Raw genomic sequence first — 24,861 nt, forward strand, 5'->3', positions numbered from 1 at the left:
TATATTCTTCAAAATATTTTAATCTCAGATAAAATTATTAGCACTTACTGCTGTAAGGCCTTCATTGTTACAAATGTTGACATCAGCACTGTATTCTAACAATTTACTCATACATTTCTTCTGCCTGAAAAGAAAAAGAGATAGTCACAACATATTAATGGGTACTAAAAATATACAGAGTCTGTGGGTAGTGCAAACATTTAAGCACTCGACAACTAGCCAAAAAGTTGGTGATTCAAGCCCACCCAGAGGTACCTTGGAAGACAGGACTAGCCATCTGCTTCTGAAAGGTCACAACCTTGAAAACCCTATGGAGCAGTTCTACTCTGCACACATGGGGTCGCCATGAGTCAGAATCAAATCGACAGCAACTAACAACAACAAAATATACAAATGACAATTATTTTACTAAAATACTAACTACATTCAACATTAGCTGATGGTATATCACACCATAACTATAATATTTTAAAAAAAAGAACTCTATAACATTTGAAATAAAACACAAAATTGTTACTATGGCTCTAAGATAATCAGATAAAGACATAGCACAATCAGGCTTTCGAGTCACTGAGACAAATTCATCATTCAAAATGAAGAGCAATTTCTAGTGTTGACTGAATATCTGGAACAGCAATCTTCGTTGGAAATATAAGACAATATGATTTTAATGGATGGGAAATGGATGTAGCAAAATTATGTCCTGATTTTATGTCCTACATTCATGACTGCAAAATATTTAAAAGTTAACACTGATTTATAAAAACCAAAAAACCAAACCCACTGCCATCGAATCAATTCTGACTCATACCAACCCTACAGGTTATAAAAACATGACCACAATATTAGTATCATGCATATCTATGTGTACCCTTACTTACTTCATTGGTTTGCAATGTTTTCTCTCACCCTGAGCCATTCCTAGTTACTATTCAATATTCATCTCAAATCCCCTTCATTAACGAAGCCTGTACAGATTCCTGTCAACTACGTGAAGCCTCATACTCTGAAGATTCACCTTTTGTGCTATCAGTCATATTGTAATCATCTGTGAACTCCCTTGTATTGTACACACGTGTGAGTACGTGGACATATATGCTTAACTACGTTCAGTACTAATTAATTAAGGAAATATGATACAATCCGTGGCATGAACAAGTTTACGATTTAGCTGAAAAATGGTTTTACACACAAACACACACTGTCTCTATCTCTCTCTATATATATTTATATATACACACACATATATATTAAGCTTATAAAAAAATACAGGCGCCATCAAGTTGACCCAACTCATGGCAACCTCACGTGTGTCAGGGAAGAACTGTGCTCCACAGGGTTTTCAATGGCTCATTTTTTGGAAGTAGATCACCAGGTCTTTCTTCTGAGATGCCTCTGGATGGACTTAAACCTACACCCATTCGGTTAGCAGCCAAGCGTGTTAACCACTTTCACCACTCAGGGATTCCTATATATACCATATTAAAAAAAAAATAGTATATATACCATATACTATATATATAACATATACATCTATATAATACTGTACATACTATTGTATATACAACTTCTATATATACCATATAATGTTGCATATGTGTATGTGTACATACACATAAACTACTCAACTAGATCATAAACTTCTTTATGACATGGATTATATCATATTTCCTTAATCAAATTCAACACTCAACACAGGCACATAATAACTCTATGAAACTATTTATGAATATTCAATCTTATAAGAGCTAAATTTTTATTGATTGAATATGCCTTTTAAAAGAAACTAGTTTTCTTGCTTTGATTTCTGAACCTGAAATGAAGTTAACTGTCATTTAAAATCAACGTTAAAATCAAAGGAATCTGACTAAACCTGTAAATTCAAACATTTACAAAATTCCTCCATCTAACTCTGTTATGAAAACCTCAGGAAATAAATCTTCAATAATAGTGAGACAACAGGGCAGACAGTCCTACTAAAATAACCACATTGTTTAAAATATGTTTGTGTGTCTGTTACCCATACGGCTGGATTTCTAAAACCTATTCAAAAGCCTGACATGGATCCTCCACATATTGCCAAAATCTATAGTTAATTTGGGGGAGAGAGGGCTTGAGAAAGGAATCAGACAAACAGGCCCACAAAGGTGTTTAGGGTAGAGGTCACTGAAGAAAAGCAGCAATCCATAATGCTCACCCTTCCCAAAAATGAATTTAAAAGGTACAAGGAGGCGTAACAGAAAAATATATTGTTTTTTCTATTTTAACAACCATCATTGCTACTTTCTCAAATATGAATAAGCCAAAACAACCACTAGGTGAGCACCTATTTCACAAAGATTTAGAGCTAAATTAACTAACACATGAGCTCTGCCCTAGATTCTGATATGATCACATCTAGATCAAAATATAAAGAAAAGCCTTGTTTCAAATCTGACCAATACGCAGCCCAAGAATGCACAGTAATTCTTAAATCTTCCCTTTTAACATTCTCATACAATCGTGAGCAACACGGGCTTTCCCTGTGCAAGAAAGCATCTATTTTCCTGTTCAGATACTACAGCAACTATGGGAAGTTTATGGTAACAAAAATGACACAGAGCTCAGTCATCCAGTGCCCTGTGACAGCTTAACAGGGCTTGAACTGGCAAGGAGGGCAATCTGGTACAGCACTAATAGGTGAACAGAGAAATACTAAAGCAGATCAAGAGAAATATAGGTGAGGGAGGAAAACAAAAAGCTAACCCGAAAAAACAGGTGAGCCAGCAAAGGGGCACAATTCCTCTAGGACTTCTCCTTCAGTCTAAACAAAATTTAAAATCATAAATGATAGTAAAATGCTATTTCTGAAAACATTAGAAGTTACAGAAGGTAACAGTAAGTATTTCAGTCATTTAGCAAACATTTATTAATCACCTGTAAGTTGTACAAGGTACTCATTCAATAAATAATAAAACTCCTCAAAATATTAAGGTATTGAATGTCAAAAGTAATCTTACAGAAACAAAAAAGGCATCTAAATTAGAGGAAGGGCCATGAACTTTTATCATTCTTTTTTACTGACTTGCCATGTGCATCATGTATTACTTCCTATTTCTTCACATATAAAATGTAATGGTCCCTTTCAGTTACTGTTGACAGAGTGATTTAAAAAAAAAAAAAAGTACCAGAAAAGTCTTTCTGGCAGACCAAGAACATCTTGTCCTTCAAGTCTAAAACCTGTTTCTTGATCCTCACACTGAACCCATCTAAGTCACCTACCAAAATGACAGTGGACCAATCTGTCCTTTCATTTACAGTTGCTGAGACACAGTACTAAGATATATAACCATTTTCAAAGAGCACTTTGGATAATGTATTTGGACGTGAGGTCAATCAGCAAAGGAATGAATAAACTCTATGACCTTGGGCGTGACATACCTAATGTGGCTAATTATTATAAACACAATTGTTTAATCAACATGTTACTACCTGTTAGAACAGTGGACAATTAAACTGGATCACATGCTAAATCTGGAAGTGGGGCATACCAGGTAGGGTCCAAGAACTATGCCTTTCTCTTTCCATGATAAACATCATTGTCTTTGTGGTCCCTCTTTAATCCACAGATGGAAACCCTGGTGGCTCAGTGGTTAAGAGCTATGGCTGCTAACTAAAAGGTCGGCAGTTCGAATCCACCAGGCACTCCTTGGAAACCCTATGAGGCAGTTCTACTCTGTCCTATAGGGTCGCTATGAGTCGGACTTGACTCAACGGCAGTGGGTCGGTTTGGTTTTACTCCATAGATGCAAATATGTGGCCCCAAAATGAGGAAACAATTTTAGTCCTATATCCGTTTCACCTCCACACCCACCTCAACTATCTAAAATCCCAGTTCAGAATGAGAAACAAAAACATCTTTAAGAGTAACCAAGTGAAGAGACAAAATAGGAATATAATTTCATAAAGAAGTTTTGGTGTTCTTAAAAAGTTTATAAATAAAAGTTCCTCAAACCCTGAATCAAAATCTACACTGTTTCATTTCAAACATAATTCCAACCATTTTGGTCTAGTTTCTCAGACCAATAAAACATTTTATTGTTTTAGGAAAGGAATAATAAGTGGCAGAGGCAGACATAAGATATGACCTCTGATATTCCTGACAAAAAAAAAAATAGAAAAAAGAGAGTGAAAACCCATTAAGTGGTAATGTTTAAAATAGTACACAATAACATAACGATGTTCGTAATGATGACGTGAATTATTAGGAAAAGGCAAAAATATATCCAATATGTCATATTAAATTTTTTACTTTTCCTATTTTTATAACAGGAATAATATATTTGATAAAAATTTTAAACAGTATTTATTCTGTTGAAGAAGGCTAATAAGCACATTATTGACATAGAAAGGTTTTTTTTTAAACATACTTAAAATAAAAAATTTTGGCACTGAAAAGAGTAAGCTACCCTTAGCCAGCAAGGTACAGAAAAGTATCCAATTACTCTGGTACAAATAATTACAAAATAAACTGGGTGTAACCATACTCACTTTGTCTTTAATTCCATTAATAAAATTAACTAAGTAAACAATCTGGAAAATAAGGCATGGAGTTAGGGGTGACAAAAGATTAGCAAGAAAAAGGACACTGAAAGCAGAAAGGTGAAAATTATGCCTCTGGGAAAATAGAATGTCATAATATAAGTAATAATGAACTTTCACAAATATATTTTTAAGAAAAAACATGAGTAAACAATAAATTATTAAAATGATAATTATTTAAAAATTAAGTATAATGACCCAAAAATCCATTTAAAAGAAGAAAGAACAGACTTATCAATAGTACCCTTGACACAGAAAAAATGTTACATAAAACTAAAATAAGCACATCGTTTTTATAGTGTTTCTCCAACACAACTATCGAAGGAAAAAAAATCACCAAATCAAGGTAGAGAGCCTTGAATACTGTTAGCCACAACTGATAAGACAACTTAAGCTACTTAAGTAAAGAAAACAGTTACCCATTTCTAGCTGCCAGATGAAGGGGTGTACAGCCTGAAATATCTTGATAGTTAGGATTTGCTCCTTTCTTTAAAAGCAGAACCAAGCATTCCACCGATCCACAACTAAAAGATTAAAAGACAGTTCAGATACATTGAACAAATAACCATAGTTTATATAGCTGAATTAAAACAAGAGTTCTATGTGTAAAGTCCATATTTGCCTATAATTTAACTTTTGTCACAAATAGTAACTATCCTCTACTTTCAAGTCAGTACCTTCTACTATGAAAACTATGAAGAATTTGAGAAGTTCAGGCAAGGTAAAATAAGTATTAGCTTATAAAGAAACTATACTGTACTCTCAATGTTTTTAACCTTCCAGAAGCCAAATATATAAAGAATGATTAATTGCAATATACCTAAGTCCTGAAAAAAGGCTAGATATCAACTAGCTGATTGACTGATTACACTGGCAGACTATGTATAAAAATCATTCTCCTATCTAGGTAAAAAATAGAAAGCCAGTGACTTCATAAGCAGTTAACAGATTATTATACAGCTGCTAACTAGAATTACCCTCATTGTACCCTACTGAAAAATCTTACACTGAAAATCTTATACAGGAAAATTTTGGTGAATGTACCTTGTAAGTACATCCAGGAATGACAATCCCAATGCCTAACCCACTCTGAACTGATTCAAAACAAGCGAAGACAATATGAGACTTTCTTTTTTACCAGTCCAATCCCAAAGTTAACAATTTATCTAGAGTTAAGAAGGCAGGTACAGCATACTAAGCCAAAAACATGATAAAGAACCACTCAGCTATCTGTTCTTATCTCTCTCCACAACTATGATGGCACAATGATTCAAAGCTTGGTGATCCTTACTCTAGACCAGAGTTTAACCCAAAATATCTTCGGTCTTACTTTGCTGCAATGTGAAGCAAGCTTCTTTTCACACGTCCGAATGCATAATTGACATCAAACTTTGAATTTGATAGTAGTTCCGAAACAGACCTACACCAAAAGAAAATTAAGAGTCAATATGTAATAATATCCTTTATAAAAACATAATAAATCAAGTTAACAGCTCTTTAGCTACTCTTACCAATTGTTCACAAGGTTCTATCTGACATCAACCAGAAACAAGGCACTACTCTCTAGGTGTAGCACTGCAGCCAGCATAGTGTCACCCAAAAAGGATAAAGACCAATTAACTGGTACTGAAGGTTTCCTCCCTTGCTTCTCTGGCAGTGTTCTGAGGACAGCTAGCAGTAAGTTAGCTTGGCTCCCCCAGAATTCTAGAAGGAAAAAAGGAGTAGGGCTGGCTACTCCCCTTTCAGAAAACTGAGCCAACCTATATAAATGTTGGCCAAATGAAGAAAATCAGGCAAATTTTTTTTAATTGTACCAAAAAGGAAATTTAAAGCAAAAATCATGTATGAACTTGTTTCAAAATATAGTTTCTCTTCACTTTCTTCTCATTATACCACAACAAAGATATGTCTCTCCGAGTGTAACACTCCATCATGCAGCCAGGTGTATTTCATACACGCCTCTGTAAAGGAGTGTCAACACTATACCAATGAAAAGAACATCAAAGTAGTAATGGATTAAGAAAAAAGTTGTCCCTTAGCCCTAACCTTCTGCTAATAGAGATTAGTAGTGATCTCTAACTCATTTGGAAAATCTCTTTATCATAGAATTTTATAGATAATATAGATCTGAGAAAATCTTATTCCTTATTTCACAGGCAGGAAATTTTAACAAAGAGGTTAAGTAACTTGCTCCAAGGCAACACCAAAATTACGAAAGAAGCCGAGGATTGAAAACGACACACAGGCTCTGAATCTACCTCCAAACTCTGCGTGTGTCCATGTGTGTGTGCGTGCATGTGTGTCTAACATTTAGGTAATTTTTACTTCCCCAAAAAGTATAAATTCGTAAGACAGGCACCTACCTATGTTGATCAGCCATAACCATTGGCATTAATGTATAAACAGCAGTTTCATTATCTGAGTAAAAAACAGAAGAAGAATTATTTCCTCCAGAAATATGCCAAATCACCCATTCTATAACTAATTTTTCCAAAGGGTGATAATAAAGATTACTGTAGAGTTGTCTTAACTCCTTGTAAAACCCAAGGAGAGGAAATGGAAGAAGGGCAGAGTAGTGCAGAATACCAGAGGTATTAAAAAATTTCCAAAAGTATACAATTTCTTATCCCTCATATTGATTATCCCTCTGTATCTTCACAAAAGTGCTCAGCTTAAGGATTTAAGAGGAAAACTGCAGACTTGATATTTTCTGCAGCTTTAACAACCAAAATTACTTTCAAAGAGATGTTTATAGACTTCATGCTTTATCATACTTACTTGCATATATGAATTTTAGGAATATATGAATATTAAAGATACGCATGCTAAAACAGAAAAGAGCCTTGGTGGTGCAATGGTTAACTGAAAGGTCAGCAGTTCAAACCCACCCAGCAGTTCTGCAGAAGACAAGACCTTGGCAATGTGTTCCCATGAAGATTACAGCCTAGACAAATCTGATCAGTGTCTAATCTCTAAAATCTACAAGATACTGCAAAACCTCAACAACAAAAAAGACAAATAACCCAATTAAAAAATGGGCAAAGGAGATGAACAGGCACTTCACCAAAGAAGACATTCAGGCAGGTAACAGGCACATGGAAATGCTCACAAGCATTAGCCATTAGAGAAATACAAAACAAAACTACAATGAGATACCATCTCACTCCAACAAGGCTGGCATTAATCCAAAAAACACAAAATAATAAATGCTGGAGAGGTTGTGGAAAGACTGGAACACTTATACACTGATGGTGGGAATGTAAAATGGTACAACCACTTTGGAAATCAATTTGGCACTTCCTTAAAAAGCTAGAAATAGAACTACCACATGATCTAGCAATCCCACTCCTTGGAATATATCCTAGAGAACTACGAGCCTTCACATGAATAGATATATGAACACCTATGTTCACTGCAGCACTATTTACAATAGCAAAAAGATGGAAACAACCTAGGTGCCCATGAAAGAATGGATAAAAAAAAATTACAGTATATTCACACAACGGAATACTACACAACGCTAAAGAACAACAATGAATCCATGACACACCTCATAACATGGAGGAATCTGGAAGACATTATGCTGAGTGAAATTAGTCAGTCACGGAAGGACAAATATTGTATAAGACCACTATTTTAAGAATTCAAAAAAAGTTCAAACCCAGAAGAAAACATTTTTTGCTGGTTATGGCGGGGGCGGGGGGGAAGGTTATTCACTAACTAGATTAAAAAAAAAAAAAACCTGCTGCCGTCGAGTAGATTCCGACTCATAGCGACCCTACAGGACAGAGGAGAACTGCCCCAGAGTTTCCAAGGAGCATCTGGTGGATTTGAACTGCCGACCTTTTGGTTAGCAGCTGTAACACTTAACACTACACCACCAGGTTTGTAAAAACAAGAATTATTTCAGGTAAAGGGAAGGGCAACACACAATACAGGGGAAGTCAGCACAACTGCACTAAACCAAAAGCTAAGAAGTTTCCTGAATACAACCAAACACTTCAAGGGACAGAGTAGCAGGGGCAGGTGTGGAAAACATGGTTTCAGGGGACATCTAGGTAAATTGGCATAACAAAGTTTCTTAAGAAAATGTTCTGCATCCCACTTTGGGGAGTGGCATCTGAGGTCTTAACAGCTAGCAAGCAACCATCTAAGATGCATCAACTGGTCCCAACCCACCTGGAGCAAAGGAGAACGACGAACACCAAAGACAGAAGGAAAATATAAGCCCAAGGGACAGAATGGGCCACATAAACCAGAGACTCCATCAGCCAGAGACCAGAAGAACTAGATGGTGCCTGGCCACCACCAAAGACTGCTCTGATAGGGAACACAACAGAGAGTCCCTGATGGAGCAGGAGAAAAGACGGGTGCAGAACCCAAATTCTAGTAAAAAGACCAGACTTACTGGTCTGACTGAGACTGGAGGGACCCAAGAGGACATGGCCCCCAGACTGTTAGCCCAGAACTGAAACCAACTCTTCAGACATAGGCTGGACTGTAAGACATAAAATGATGCTGGTGAGGAGTGTGCTTCTTAGCTCAAGTAGACCCGTGAGACTAAGTGGGCAGCTCCTGTCTGGAGGCAAGATGAGAAGGCAGAGGGGGACAAAAGCTGCTTGAATGGATACAGGAAATACAGGGTGGAGAGGAGTGTGCTGTCACACTGTGGAGACGGCAAGTAGGGTCACATAACAATGTGTGTACAAGTTCTTGTACGAGAAACTGACTTGAATTGTAAACTTTCACTTAAAGCACAAGGAAAAAAAAAAAAAACCCTAAGCAATAAAAGCTCTGTTAGTATGTTCTTAAAAAAAAAAAAAAAAGGATTACAGCTTAGGAAACCCTATTGGGCAGTTCTACATATAAAGTTTCTGTGCATGGAAATCAGTTCAATGGCCCACAACACAACATGCTAAAATAATTTTAAAATCTTACATAAGCATAGTACTTTCTTCTTTTAACAAAAGAAATTCCTTTAGAAGCTTCTACAAACCAGTACTAAAACTTTATATTTACATATCACTTTACACTATTTTGGAAACCCTGGTGGTGTAGTGGTTAAGTGCTACAGTTGCTAACCGAAAGGTCAGCAGTTTGAACCCCAGACGCTCCTTGGAAACTCTATGGGGCAGTTCTACTCTGTCCTGTAGGGTTGCTACGAGCTGGAATTGACTCAATGGCAGCGGATTTTGGTTACACTATTTTACAGGGCTTTCGTTTATGTCTTTTATAGAACAAACTCAAAACATGATCTAAGAGAAAAGGTTAAAAATCAAGAACATTTATGATGCCATATTATACTTAGGCATTTTTCAGCTACTGTTTTCTATTTACATATTACTAATGATCATCTCTCAATGCATTCTAGAGGTTTACAGTTTTAAATAATACGTATTTACAGAGAAGCAACCTTGACAATTCCCACTTAGCCCTTGTGAAGTTACTATGGATACTAAAATTAATAGGTGAAAATTTGAGGAGAAACAACATATTTCCATATTATCAAAAATTAGTTACAAAGGAAAAATAGTAAATTTATACTGGAAAACCCAGCAGACATCATCTTAATCAAGTCATCAAGGTAATATCACCAGAAAGAACACATATCTACATCATGCAGCCCTTATATGATGTCACTCAGAACGGGACATCATTTTTGTAGTATTCTTGCCAAAAATACAAAATCTCAATCTAATCATGTGAAAACTTGAGACAAACCCAAATGAACAGGCATTCTACAAAATACCTTACCAGTCCTCTTAAAAAGTCTCCAGACTATGAAAGACAGGGAAAGACTGAGGAACAATCACAGTTTAAAGGTGACATGACAACTAAATGCAATGTGAGGTCCTGGAATGGATCCTAAAACAGGAAACAACATTAAATGTAAAAAAAAAAAAAAGGTGAAATTCTAATAAAGTCTGAAGAATTGCTGACAGAAAACTTCCCTAATATCATGAATGATGAAAACATTTCCTGATAAACAGAAGTTAAGGGAGTATGTAAAAACCAAACCAAACTTACAAGAATTATTAAAAGGGTGTCCTTCGGTTTGAGAGGAAACAACATCAGACAACAGCCTGAATCTAGGATGCAAGATTGTCCCTGCCAGATACCAACCTAGGAAGTGAACTGTCAAGGACTATCCAAAACCAAAACAGTTGCAACAGGGAACCAGAGAGGTTAATCTGTAAATGACATCAACATCAGAACAATAAAAGAGGGAATAAACAACGTAGGTATAGAACTTTCTAATGGAGAGGAAGGCAAGGTGATAACAAGGAAAAATAGACTGGTTCAAACCTAGGAACATAAGAGTAAAATTCAAGGTAACCACAAAAAAAGTCAACAAACTTACTCATCAAAATAAAGAAGAAAAACATAAAGTCTCAATAAAAACAAAATCTACAAAAACAAAAGAAATCCACAAACAAAAGGAACTCAGCACAGGAGAGTAAGTGGAACAAAGAAAATATTAGCACCACAAAAAAGGCACTACAAAATGACAGCAATAAACTCACACCTATCAATAATTACACTGAATGTAAAAGGCCTAAATGCACCCATAGACAGTGACAGATTTAAAAAAAAAAAAAAAAAAAAAAACAGGCTCCATCAATATATTGTCTACAAGAGACACACCTTAGAAACAAAGACATAAATTTATTAAAAATCAAAGGATGGAAAAAATATATCAAGCAAATAACTTCCAAAAAAGAGCAGGAGTGGCAATACTCTCTGACAAAACAGACATTAAAACAAAATCCACCATAAAAGACAAAAAGAAGGGCGCTATATACTGATTAAAGGGACGATCCATCATGAAGACTTAACCATAAGAAACATCTATGCACCCAAAGACAGGGCTCCAAAATACATAAACTCTAACAGCACTGAAAAGAGAAACTGACAGTTCCACAATACTAGCAGGAGACTTCAACACAGCACCCTCAGTAAAGGACAGAAGATCTAGAAAGAAACTCAACAAAGATAACAGAAGAGCTAAAGAGCACAATCAGCCATATAAAAAACAATCCACCTCATAGCTACAAAGTACAAATTCTTTTCCAATGCACATGGAACATTCTCCAGAATAGGCCACAGACCAATCCTCAACAAAATCCAAAACACTGACATAATACAAAGCATGGTCTCTGACCACAATGCCATCAAAGTAGAAATTAACAACAGAAAGAGTAAGGAAAAAAAAAATCTATTACATGGAAACTGAATTACACCCTCCTTAAAAAACACTAGGTAATAGAAGAAATCAAAGATGGAATAAAAAAAATTCCTAGAATCAAACAAGAATGAAAACACATCATACCAAAACCTTTGGTACACAGCAAAGGCAGTGCTCAGAGGTCAATTTATAGCAATAGATGCATACATCAAAAAAAGAAAAAGACAAAATCAAAACATTAGGCACCAACTAGAGCAAATGGAAAGAGAACAGCAAAAGAAGCCCAAAGCCACCAGAAGAAAGGAAATAATGAAGATCAGAGCAGAAAAAAGTGAAATAGACAAGAGAAAAACAACAGAAAGAATCAACAAAATCAAAAGTTGGTTCTTTGAAAAGATCAAGAAAACAGACAAACCACTGGCTAAATTGACAAAAAACAGGAGAGGACTCAAATTACCCAAATAAAAGAAACGGGGGGCATTACAACAGACCCAACTAAAATAAAAAGGATCTTAATGGTATTATGAAATACTCCAACAAACTTGAAAACCTAGAGGAAATGGACAAATTTCTGTAGACACAGTTCCTATCCAAACTAACACAAAATGATGTTGAAAATTTGAACAGACCCATAAAAAGAGATTGAAAATGTAATAGTAAAAAAAAAAAAAAAAAACTCCCAACCAAAAATATCCTGGCCCAGATGGCTTCACTGGAAAATTCTACCAGGCATTCCAAGAACAGTTTACACTAGCAGTACTCAAACTATTTCAGAACATAGAAAAGGAAGCGATACTTCCAAGTTCATTCTATGAAGACAGCATAACCCTCATACCAAAACCAGGCAAAGACACCACAAAGAAAGAAAGTTACAGACCAATATCTCTCATGAATATAGATACAAAAACTCTCAGCAAAATTCTAGCCAACAGAATTCAGCATCTTATCAAAAAAAAAATAGTACACCACAACCAAGTAGGATCCATACTAGGTATGAAAGGATGGTTCAACATTAGAAAATCAATCAACATAATCCACCACATAAAAAAAGGAAAGAAAAGAATCACATGATCATCTCAATCAATGCAGAAAAGACATTCAACAAAGTGCAACACCTGTTCCGGATAAAAACGCTCAATAGGTATAGAAGGGGAATTTCTCAACATAATAAAGGGCATGTATGCAAAACCAACAGCCAACATCGTTCTTAATGGAGAGAGCCTGAAAACATTTCCCTTGATAACAGGAACAAGACAAGAATGCCCTCTATCACCACTCCTATTTAACACTGTGTTGAAAGTCCTAGCTAGAGAAAAAAGGCAAGAAACAGAAATAAAGGGCATCCAAATTGGTAATGAAAAAGTTAAACTCTCCCTATCTGCAGATGATAATATACATAGAAAACCCAAAAGACTCCATGAGAAAACTAATAGATTCAGCAGAGTTGCAAGATATAAGATAAACATACGAAAATCAGTTGGACTCCTATACAGCAAGAGAACGATGAAAAGGACATAAGGAAAACAATACCATTTATACCAGCACCTAAAAAAAAAATAATAATACTTGGGAATAAGTCTAACCAGGGATGTAAAAGACCTATGAAAAGAAAACTATGAAACAGTACTGCAGGAAACCAAAACAGATCTACATAAATGGAAAAACCAACCATGCTCATGGATAGGTAGACTCAATGTTGTGAAAATGACAATTCTACCCAAAACAATTTACAGACACAATCCCAATCCAAATAACAACAACATTCTTTAAAGAAATGGAAAAACTTATCATGAACTTTATATGGAAAGGGAAAAAGCCCCAGACAAGTAAAGCATCGCTGAGGAAAAATAATAAAGTAGGACTCGCGTTACCTGACCTCAGAACCTACTATACAGCTACAGTAGTCAAAACAGACGGGTACTGGTACAACGACAGATACATTGAGCAATGGAACAGAACTGAGAACTCACATGTAAATTCATCCACCTACGGTCACCTGATCTTTGACAACGGCTCAAAGTCCATCAAACAGGGAAAAGACAGTCTTTTTAACAAATGGTGCTGGCAAAACTGGATGTCCATCTGCAAAAAAAATTTAACAGGACCCATACCTCACACCATATATAAAAACTAACTCAAAATGGATCAAAGACCTAAATATAAAACCCAAAACTATGAAGTTCACAGAAGAAAAAATAGGATCAACGTTAGAAGCCCTACTATGCAGCATTAACAGGATACAAACCACAATCAGCAACATACAGCTCCAGAGGATAAGCTAGATAACTAGGATCTTCTAAAAATTAAATACTTATGCTCATCAAAAGACTTCACCAAAAGAGTAAAAAGAGAACCTACAGCCTGGGAAAAAATTTTGGCTATTATAAATCAGACAAAGGTCTAATCTCGAAAATCCACAAGAAAATCCAACACCTCTACAACAAAAAGACAAATAATCCAATTAAAAAATGGGCAAAGGAAATGAACAGACACTTCAACAAAGACGACATTCAAGTGGCCAAAAGACACACGAGGAAACGCTCACGATTTCTAGCTAGCCATTAAAAAAAAAGAGAAGCGCAAATCAAAACCACAATAAGATGTCATCTCACCTCGGTATTACTGGCACAAATCAAAAAAACAGGAAATAACAAATGTTGGAGAGGCTTCGGGGAGATCGGAACTCTTATGCACTGCTGGTGGAAAGGCAAAACGATAAAAACGATTTTGGAAAATGATACAACACCTCCTTAGAAAGCTAGAAATAGAAATACCATATGATCCAGCAATCCCATTCCTAGGAATATATCCCTAGAGAAATGAGAGTCCTCACACCTCACACAAATAAACATATGCACACCCACCCATGTTTACTGCAGCATTGTTTAGAAAACCAAAAAGATGGAAACAACTCAGATGCCCATCAACAGATGAGTGGATAAACTGTGGTACATACAACACAATGTAGTATTACACAACAATAAAAAACAACAATGAATCTGTGAAGCATCTCATAACAGGGAGGAATCTGGAGGGCATTATGCTGAGTGAAATAAGTCAATACAAAAGGGCGAATATTGTATGAAACTACTACTGCAAAAACTCATGAAAAGGTTTACCTATAAAAAGAAACAATCTTTGATGGTTACAAGTAAGCGGAGCGGTGGGAATGGAAAAATACTTAATAGAGAATGCCAAACCAAAAACCAAACCCGTTGAGTCAATTCCAACTCATAGCAACCCTATAGGACAGAGTAGAACTGCCCCCATAGAGTTTCCAAGGGGCGCCTAGTGGATTCAACTGCTGACCTCTTGGTTAGCAGCTGTTGCACTCAACCACTACGCCACCAGGGTTTCCATAATAAAGAATAGGTAAGTGATAACTTTGGTGAAGGGTAAAACGGTACACAATATCGGGAAAGCCAGCACAACCTGCAGAAGGCAAGCTCATGGTAGCTCCACAGACACATCCAAACCCCCTGAAGGAGCAAATTGCTTGGCTGAGTGCTGTGGGGACCATGGTCTCTGGGAACATCTAGCTCAGCTGGCATGACATAGTTTATAAAGAAAATGTTCTACATTGTACTTCAGTGAGTAGCATGTGGAGTTTTAAAGGCCTGTAAGCTGCCATCTAGGATGCTCCACTGGTCCTACCCCTTTAGGAGCAATGAAGAATGCAGAAAACTAAAGATACAAGGGAAAGGTTAATCCAAAGAAATAAGGGACCACGTCTACCACGGCCTCCACCAGACTGAGTGCAGTACAAGATGGTGCCAGCTACCACCACTGACTGCTCTGATAGGGATCACAATAAAAGGTCCCGGAGAGAGCTGGAGAAAAATGTAGAACACAAAATTCTAACTCAAAAAGACAGACCAGGCTTGCTGGCCTGACAGAGGCTGGAGATACCCTGAGTGTATGGCCCCCCAGACACCCTTTTAGCTCAGTAATGAGGTCACTCCTGAGTTTCACCCTTCAGCCAAGGACTGAACAGGCCCATGGAACAAAGACTAAAAGGGTGCACCAGCCCTGGGGCAGGGACTGGAAGGCAGGAGAGAACAGGAAAGCTGGTAATAGGGAACCCAGGGTTGAGAAGGCAGTGTTGACATTCATGGGGTTGTTAACCAATGTCATACAACAATGTGCATACTGTTTGATGAGAAAGTTTGTTCTGTAAACCTTCATCTGAAGTACAAAAAGACAAATAAAAAAAAATCTTGAGACCAATCAACCAAATACAATGTGTAGACCTTGTTTGGATTTTGATTCAAACAAACCAACTCTAAGAGGATTTTTTTTTTTAATTTTATTGTGGTAAAAGATAAACAACAGAACATGTACCATTTTAGCAATTTTTAAGTATAAAACTCAGTGACATTAATTAAATTCACCATGTTATGCAACCATCACCGCTCTACATTTCCAAAAGTTTTTCATCACCCCAAATGGAAATTCAGTGCCCCTTAAGCATTAAACTCTTTACTCTCCCCTCCCCCATCCCTTGGTAACCACTAATAAGCTTTTGTTTTTATGCATTTGCCTATTCTAGATATTTCATGTGACATCACACAGTATTTCCCTTTGTGTCTGACTTATTTCACTCAGCATAATGTTTTCAAGATCCATCCATATCATAAAATGTATCAGAACTTCATTTCTCTTTATGGCTGAATTGTACATACATACCACATTTTGTTTACCTATCCATCTCTTAATGGACACTTGGGTTTTTTCCAACCAAAATTTTGGCTATTAGGAATAACACTGCAGCGAACACTGTTGTATAAGTATCTGTATGAGTCCTTGTTTTTGAGTCTTACGGTGTATTTCTAGGAGTGGAACTGTTGAGTCATAAGGTAATTCTACGTTTAACTTTTTGAGGAACCTCCAAATTGCTTTCCACAGGAGCTGCACCATTTTACATTCTCACCAGCAATGGATGAGGGTTGCAATTCCTCCACATTCTCACCAACATTTCTTGTTTTCCACTTTTCTGGTCATAACCATCCTACTACTACTACCCATTGCCAACGAGTCAATTCCAACTCACAGCCACCCTGCAGGACAGAGTAGAACTGACCCATAGGGTTTTCAGGGAGCAGCTGTTGACCTTTTGTTTAGCAGGTGAGCTCTTAACCACTGTGCCATCAGGGCTCCTAGTGGGTATGTACCTCATTGTGATTTTAATCTGCATTTCCCTAATGACTAATGGTGTTAAGCACCTTTTTATGTGCTTACTGATCATTTGATCATGTTAGGAGATTCAAGTCTTTGCCTATTTTTTAAATAGGTTCCTTGTCTTTCTGCTCCTGAATTTTTTTTTTAATTGTGCTTTAAGTGAAAGTTTACAAATCAGGTCAGTCTCTCACACAAAAATTTACATAAACCTTGCTACACACTCCTAATTGCTCTCCCTCTGATGAGACAGCACAGTATTTCCCTCCACTCTCTCCCTTCATGTCCATTCCGGTAGCTTCTGACCCCCTCTGCCCTCTCATCTCCCCTCCAGACAAGAGTTGCCAACATAGTCTCATGTGACCATTTGATCCAAGCAGCTTGTTCTTCACCAGTATCATTTTCCATCTCCTATTCCAGTCCAATCCCTGTCTGAAGAGTTGGCTTTGGAATGGTTCCTGCCCTGGGCTAACAGATCTGAGGTCCATGGCCTCCAGGGTCCCTCCAGTCCCAGTCTGACCATTAAGTCTGGTCTTTTTAAGAGAATCTGAGGTCTGCATCCCACTGCTCTCCTGCTCCCTCAAGGGTTCTCTGTTGAGTTCCCTGTCAGGGCAGTCATCAGTTGTGGCCAGGCACCATCTAGTTCTTCTGGTCTCAGGATGATGTAGTCTCTGGTTTATGTGGTCCTTTCTGTCTCTTAGGCTCATAATTATTTTGTGTCTTTGGTGTTCTTTATTCTTCCTTGTTCCGGGAGGGTTGAGACCAATTGATCCATCTTAGATAGCCACTTGCTAGCATTTAAGACCCCAGACACCACTCTCCAAAGTGGGATGCAGAATGTTTTCTTAATAGATTATGCCAATTGACTTAGATGTCCCCTGAAACCATGGTCCTCAAACCCCCACACCTGCTATGCTGGCCTTTGAAGTGTTCAGTTTATTAAGAAAACTTCTTTGTTTTTGGTTCAGTCCATTTGTGTTGACCTCTCCTGTACTGTGTATTGTCTTTCCCTTCACCTAAAATGAAACTTATCTACTATCTAATTAGTGAATACTCCTCTCCCCTCCTCCCGCCCTCCTCCTCTCATAACTATCAAAGAGTATTTTGTTCTCTGCTTAAACTGTTTCTCCAGTTCTTATGATAGTGGTCTTATACAATATTTGTCCTTTTGCAATTGTCTGATTTCACTCAGCATAACGTCTTCCAGATTTCTCCATGTTATGAAACGTTTCATGGATTCAACATTGTTCATTATCGATGCGTAGTATTCCATTGTGTGAATATACCATAGTTTATTTATCCATTTATCTGTTGATGGGCATCTTGGTTGCTTCTATCTTTTTGCTATTATAAACAGTGCTGCAATGAACATGGGTGTGCATGTATCTGCTCGTGTAAAGACTCTTATTTCTCTAGGATATATTCCAAGGAGTGGGATTGCTGGATCACACAGTAGTTCTATTTCTAGCTATTTCAGGAAGCACCAAATCCATTTCAAAAGTGGTTGTACCATTTTACATTCCCACCAGCAGTGTGTAAGTGTTCCAGTCTCTCCACAACCTCTCCAACATTATTTTGTGTTTTTTGGATTAATGCCAGCTTTGTTAGAGTGAGATGGAATCTCATTGTAGTTTTGATTTGCAGCTGAAAAGAACTTTGAGACAATTTTTAGAGGGGGGAAAAATGGACTAAGTTTTTTTTTATAATAAAAAATGATTATTAAAAAATATTCTTAATTTCTTTGGCTATGATAATGGCATTGTGACTATTTTTAAAAACATAAATACTTAGAAATAAATTTACAGGAGAAATGAAAATGTTATTACCATTTCCTCATATTTTTATTCGTTATTTTACTATTTCTGAGTATATAGGAGACCTGGTGGCCCAGTGGTTAAGAGCTAAAGCTGCTAACAAAGGTTGGCAGTTCGAATCCACCAGCCACTCCTTGGAAACCCTATGAGGCAGCTCTACTCTGTCCTATGATACAATCGACTCAACGACAACAGATTTGGTTTTTTGGATAAGTAAAATATGCATGAAAAGAAATTTAGTCATCGTCAACAGTCACATGCTCATAATGTAAGGGGCAATAACTCTCTCACTACAAAAACTAAAATAATAAATAATCCTATTAACAGCCAACATGTTTTAAGCTATTATTTTAAAGGCACTGTTTTAAACACTTTACATGCATCGCCTCTATTATGCTCACAACAACTTTATGAGGAAGGTACTGTTACTATCCCCATTTTATAAATGAGAAAACTGAAGCACTAAGAAGTTACGTTACAACTGTGTGATGGTCACACATAAGTAAGTGGCTGCTCTGGAATTCAAACCTGCCTGATTCCAAAGTCCTCATTAAATACATCTTACAGTGCAACCTGGTATACACTATATAAAGCAATACTTATTATATCCAGTACACTCTAAAACATGCTTCTATTTCTCTCTTTTTTAATGCTGACTGCAACCTACAAAATTGTTTTCAATAGCTACCAATAAGTCACTGAAAAACACTGCACTAAGCCTCCCTTATCTTTATCTTTCATATAAACACACCCCTATAAAAAATATGAACTTTCAAACCATGACATTTTCAGTTACATCACTAATACACTCATAAATAGTTATAAACACTCTTATTAATGAATATGAAGTTCTAAATCAAGGTAGTACATAATTTTTAGTGAGCATAAGAACTACATAACACTATAAGGATCACGATGGATTTTTTATAAGGTGTTTATATTAAAATGTAAGAGGATCTCTATTTCTGTTTTTAATAAAATTTCAATGTGGCTCTTATTTTTTTAATTAAGCTCTATTGAGCACTGTATTAAAAACACACCTCACAAGGACAGGATCCAAGAAATGCGACTAAGGAAGAAATAAATTTGCTGTCAGATGCTTCCTTCTTGAAGCACGTTGAGGATTGGGTATGTAATTGAAGTTTTCAGAGTAACGACAAAAGTTTCAATATCTCCCTTTATCAGATATATTGCCATTTTTTGTTAATAGGTAAAGGTTTAGAACTCAACTATTAAAAAGAAAATTTTTAAAGAACAAGGAGTTCGGATCCCGTACTGTTCCTCTTCAATCCATGAGAGGGAAGCAACTATTCAAAACTGATAATTGTTCTAATCATCATTCAAACATATTTAAAAAGACTCAAGTTCTATTATTTTATTAAACAAACCACATTCACAGAAAATGCAGTAGTGTAAGGCTATTTTCGCCATATAAGTGATATAAACCTATCTTTTAATGTCACTGAGAATTCATATTCCTAAAATAGTAATGTTTTTTCCTTTGCCTCTTTTTCTCTCTCACAAAAATATTCCTATCTTAGCCCTGCCTAGAAATGACTCAATCTGCTGTCCATGACTTTGTGGTGATGCTTAGGTTTTCATCAACCCAAAGAAACATAAATGTGTACTTCCAGTATCCAATTCAGTAAATCACTTACCTGCAGTGTCGTCCTATGCAAGAAAGTTAATTTTAAGATAAAAGATGATTAAATATTTTCTAACCTTAGTAATTTGTTCCAACTAGATGCTTATTAATTGCTGAATTCTAACAAGGCAAAATAAATATCTGATTTCCTAAATTATGAGAAGTCTCTGAGCTTCTGTTCAACCCCTAAAATGCAAGTGTCTCTGGATTATTATAATTAGAATGTTTTTTACCAGTTGTGGTCAAATTGACTCCAACTCATGGTGACCCCGTGTATGTCAGTTTAGAACTGTGCTCCATAGGATTCTCAATGGCTGATTTCTCAGAATTATATTGCCAAGCCTTTCTTCTGAGGCACCTCTAGGTAGACTTAAACGTCTAATCTTTTAGTTAGCAGCCAAGTGCATTAATCATTTGTACGACCCACAGACAACTGGAATGCACTATATATGAAATAGAGCCCTGGTGGCATAGCAGTTAAGTGCTCAGCTGCTAATCATAAGGTTGGCGGTTCAAACTCACCAGCCGTTCCATGGGAGAAAGATATGGCAGTCGGCTTCCATAAAATTACAGCCTTGGAAACCCCTTGGGGCAGTTCTACTCTGTCCTATAGGGTCATTATGAGTTGGAATCGACTCAACAGCAGTGGGTTTGGTTTTGGTATGCATGAAATACTTAGAAGAATCAAGCTCAGAGAACTCTAAATCGTTCATCAAAAGTTAGAGAGAGAATTAAATTCAAGGAACAAAATGTGTAAATTCACTATAATCAAAGAAAAATGTAAACAGGATGACATTTTTTGCTTAGCAAAATGGAAAAAGTTGTATTTTTAACTGTAATACTCTAGTTCCCAGGCACTCCCAGACTGCTGGTAGAAAGAAAAAATTGGAAGAATGATACCCAGGGCCTATAATTTGATCCTGTAATTCTCCTCCTAGGGATTAACCCTAAGGAAATATTTTAAAAGGCAGACTAAGTCTTAAGTACAAAGATGGCCCTCATAAAACCAGTTATAAAAACAAAAATTGATTCAGCATGTTACATGCATCCTACAAAATCATAAGGCATATTTAAGGATACAAAAAGTTTATAATGTTTCTAAAGGTAAATTAAAAGACTATTATGCAGTACAATCTTAACTTGGTAGAGTGAGAGGGGAAAACAGATACAAAAGCTAAAAATGGAAGGAAATAAAGAAAATGTTGTTAGGTGCCATCCAGTCGATTCCAATTCAGAGTGACCCAATGAGACAGAGTAGAACTGCCTCATACGGTTTCCTAGGCTGTAAATCTTTATGGAAGCAGATCACCAGGTCTTTCTCCAGCAGAGCTGCTGGGTGGCATTCAAACACAGACCTTTCTGTTAACAGTCGAGCACTTAACTATTGCGCCACCAGGGCTCTTTAAGGAAATGTTAGCACTGCTTATTACTGGGTGGTGGAATTACAAAATTTTTTTACTTTACTGTTCATTCTTTGCCAAATTTTGTACAATGAAAAGGTATTACTTTTAAAACCAGGTAACAGTACATTATCAAAGTCTTCTAATTCATATTTAAATTAAAAAATATCAGAATTAAACCAGGCCATACAAATTGCGGAAACCCTGGTGGCGCAGTGGTTAATTGCTATGGCTGCTAACCAAAAGGTTGGCAGTTCAAGTCCGCCAGGCCCTCCTTAGAAACTCTACAGAGCAGTTCTACTCTGTTCTGTAGGGTTGCTATGAGTCAGAATCGACTCAACGGCACTGGGTTTCATTTAGTTTGGGTTTACACAAACCGCAATGTCAACTCTACATGCAATCCTCTTCATCAACCTATACCAATAATTTGACTATAGAAAATAAAGGACAGTAGAAAGCTACCAAACCAAATCCATTGCCATCGAGTTGATTCTGACTCACAGCGACCCTACAGGGCAGAGTAGAACTGCCTCATAGAGTTTCCAAGGAGCATCTGGTGGATTCGAACTGCTGACCTTTTGGTTAACAACTGTAGCACGTAACCACTATGCCACTGGGGTCTTAAGAAATTATTCATAGGTGGAAGCTGGAAAGAAAACAAACCCATTGCTGTCATAGCTACCCTATAGGACAGAGCAGAACTGCCCACCACAGTTTCGAAAGCTGTAAATCTTTAAAGAACCAGATGCTACATCTTTCTCCCGCAAAGGCTGGTGGGATTTGAACTGCTCACCTTTGAGTTAGCAGCTGAACCCTTTAACACAGCACCAAAAAAGTTTTAGCAGGAAGATGTTACTAAAATCAAGATTATTTTAAATCAATCAGCTTCATACTAGCAAAATATCAAATACAAAATTCTTTTTGAGAACCAGATGACAGAATCCATCACTATTCTGAATCATAAATAGAGACTATGGGAAAATTTTTCATTAAATTCATCCCCGAAGTCCCCAGTCCCACACTTCTTTGGTAATTCTCTCCCGAGGCCTCCTTCCCTAACTAACAAATCACCTCCAAAGTAGCAATTCCAACAGAGTTTTAGAAAAATGAAATAAGATAAACTATTATAAAAAAAAATTTTTTTTATTATAATAAAGAAAATTGTTCACCAGTCATAACCTCCTAACCCTTCCGTACTTTGGGCATAAAGAGCCAAAAGTCTCTTCAGAGCAGCACTGCCAACTCTCATTACCACTAAAACGTCGAATACAGTAGCCTGGAAACATAACGGCTTTCTTTCTCAACTCTTCTATTACCAGGGTTTTACCTGTCCTGAAGGAATCCCAGAATGCTGAACTAAAATTCCTGAAGGACAGAGAACTTGCCTTATTCCTCTTGGCAGACGCGCCCCAGCCCAGCCTATTCCACTCAATACAAGTGGAAGCGTGAGAAAGGCATGCATATGAAAGTGTACGTAAGTATACTTTAAAAGTACATGTTCGACGTTTGACACCCTTTTATTTGTTCCTTGTCAAAATACAATAGTGTTCCATATTTTCAATAAAGCCTACTTAACTACCCACCAACTCCCCTGCAGCTTAAAAGTAAACACTATCTGTGCAGTATTTGTCTATGTCCAACCAGCAGTTACTGTAAAAGGGCCCGCAACTGTAATCGTTTCTGAATCCAGGTCTCCAACATTCGGCTGATGCTTCTGCCTCTTAGCCAAACACCCTTCATCGACAGTCCGGAGAGGCCTCTGACCAGCTTCTCCCCGGCCCCTCCCGCAAATTCCCACACGCCCAGTAGGAAGCAGCGGGAGAGGGCTGGTCGGGGGTCTCTGTCCCTCCCAGCTCAGTGAAGTACAAGTGGGCGTTTTCTCAGGTTTCGGTTTGTTTTCCCGGAGGACTTCGGCACGGCCCGTCCCGCCCCCGCCGCCCCCCAGTCCCGCTCACCCTCGGGCAGCTCTACGGTGCGCGCGCGGCGCAGCGAGCGCGTCAGACGGTTGAGCTGCTCCATCGCTCTCTCCATCCTCGGCGCGCCCCCCGGACTCCCCTTGCCGCGCCGACGGCCTCCCCGCCGAGCGCCCTACATCCCGCCCCGGGCCCCTCCTGCGGGCGGAGGCGAAGGCTCTCTCCAACCACTGCCCCACTGCCCGGGGCTACAGAGACAACTCGCAGCCGCGTACTCCGTTTGGGGGCCGGGCGACTGGCGGACTGACCCCAGGGGGTGACCCACCGCCGCCTCCGCTCGCGCTCTTCCTGCCGCCGCCGTCGCCGCCGCTTCCCTCCCGGGCTCGCAGGGCCTTCTGGGGACGGTAGTTCCTAGCCGGCTGAGTGGCGCGCCGGGGGCGGAGCGATGCTGGTGTGCCTGTGACCCGGCGCTTGGACCACGCAGACGCCGGAATAGGTTTGTGTGAGCGCGGATCACAGCCAGCTGGGGGTACCCAAAGTTCCCGAAGAGAGTTTATAGGCGTACCCACGGCCCCCTCCTAATTTAGTAAACTGGACAGGTGTAGCTTCCTTCAATGTTGTCACTGCCGTGTAAGGCAGATTGGGGATTAGCACAATTGTTAACGATAAATTCATCCCCATCGGCCCAGTTCTCGTACAACTATTTTCCAGTAACATCAATTGTGTAAATATCCTATTTTCAGATTTACATTTAAAAAGCAATAAAATCAAAAGCAAAAGTCGCTTTTTCCCTCCCAAACTAAATGCCATAGCCAGTGGAGTCAATTCTGACTGGTGATGACAACATGTGTTACAGAGTTATATGTGTTACAGAGTTTTCTTGGCTGTAATCTTTACAGAAGCACATTGCGGAACCTTTCTTACCCCTTGCCACTGGGTGGTTTCAAACTGCCAAACTTTAGGTTAATTGTCCAGCAAACCAGGGACCTGTAACTTAACCATAGCTGTTTTTTTTTTTGTCTATGTCTCCTGCCGGGCGACTTCCCGACAGAAGGAGCATTCTATCTTGTGCCTTGTTGCATTCCCATATTCACTACAGCTCCCTACACGAAGTTGAAACTTTGGGGAAGATATAGATGATGACAGC

General features: G+C 37.9%; 1 protein-coding gene across 12 annotated transcripts in view; it reads right to left on the minus strand.

Moving 5' to 3' along the window:
* HACE1 (HECT domain and ankyrin repeat containing E3 ubiquitin protein ligase 1) overlaps positions 1–24,033 on the minus strand; it is a 111,885-nt gene extending 87,852 nt beyond the window's left edge. For 9 of the 12 annotated variants that reach the window (XM_023543336.2, XM_023543321.2, XM_003404321.4 and 6 more), the window contains exons 1-5: positions 23,757–24,033; positions 6,945–6,999; positions 5,912–6,001; positions 5,001–5,105; positions 49–124 (exon numbers count right to left, since the gene is read on the minus strand). In XM_023543336.2, the coding sequence (XP_023399104.1) occupies positions 49–124; positions 5,001–5,105; positions 5,912–6,001; positions 6,945–6,999; positions 23,757–23,832 (402 nt within the window). In that variant the 5' untranslated portion in view covers positions 23,833–24,033. Of the gene's footprint in view, positions 1–48; positions 125–255; positions 367–5,000; positions 5,106–5,911; positions 6,002–6,944; positions 7,000–14,379; positions 14,422–23,756 lie in introns of those variants that run through there. The other 3 variants (XM_023543349.2, XM_023543341.2, XM_064289261.1) reach the window with 2 other exon arrangements.
* Positions 24,034–24,861: the final 828 nt, after the last annotated feature.

The sequence above is a fragment of the Loxodonta africana genome, chromosome 1, assembly GCF_030014295.1.
Source record: "Loxodonta africana isolate mLoxAfr1 chromosome 1, mLoxAfr1.hap2, whole genome shotgun sequence".
NCBI lineage: Eukaryota > Metazoa > Chordata > Mammalia > Proboscidea > Elephantidae > Loxodonta > Loxodonta africana.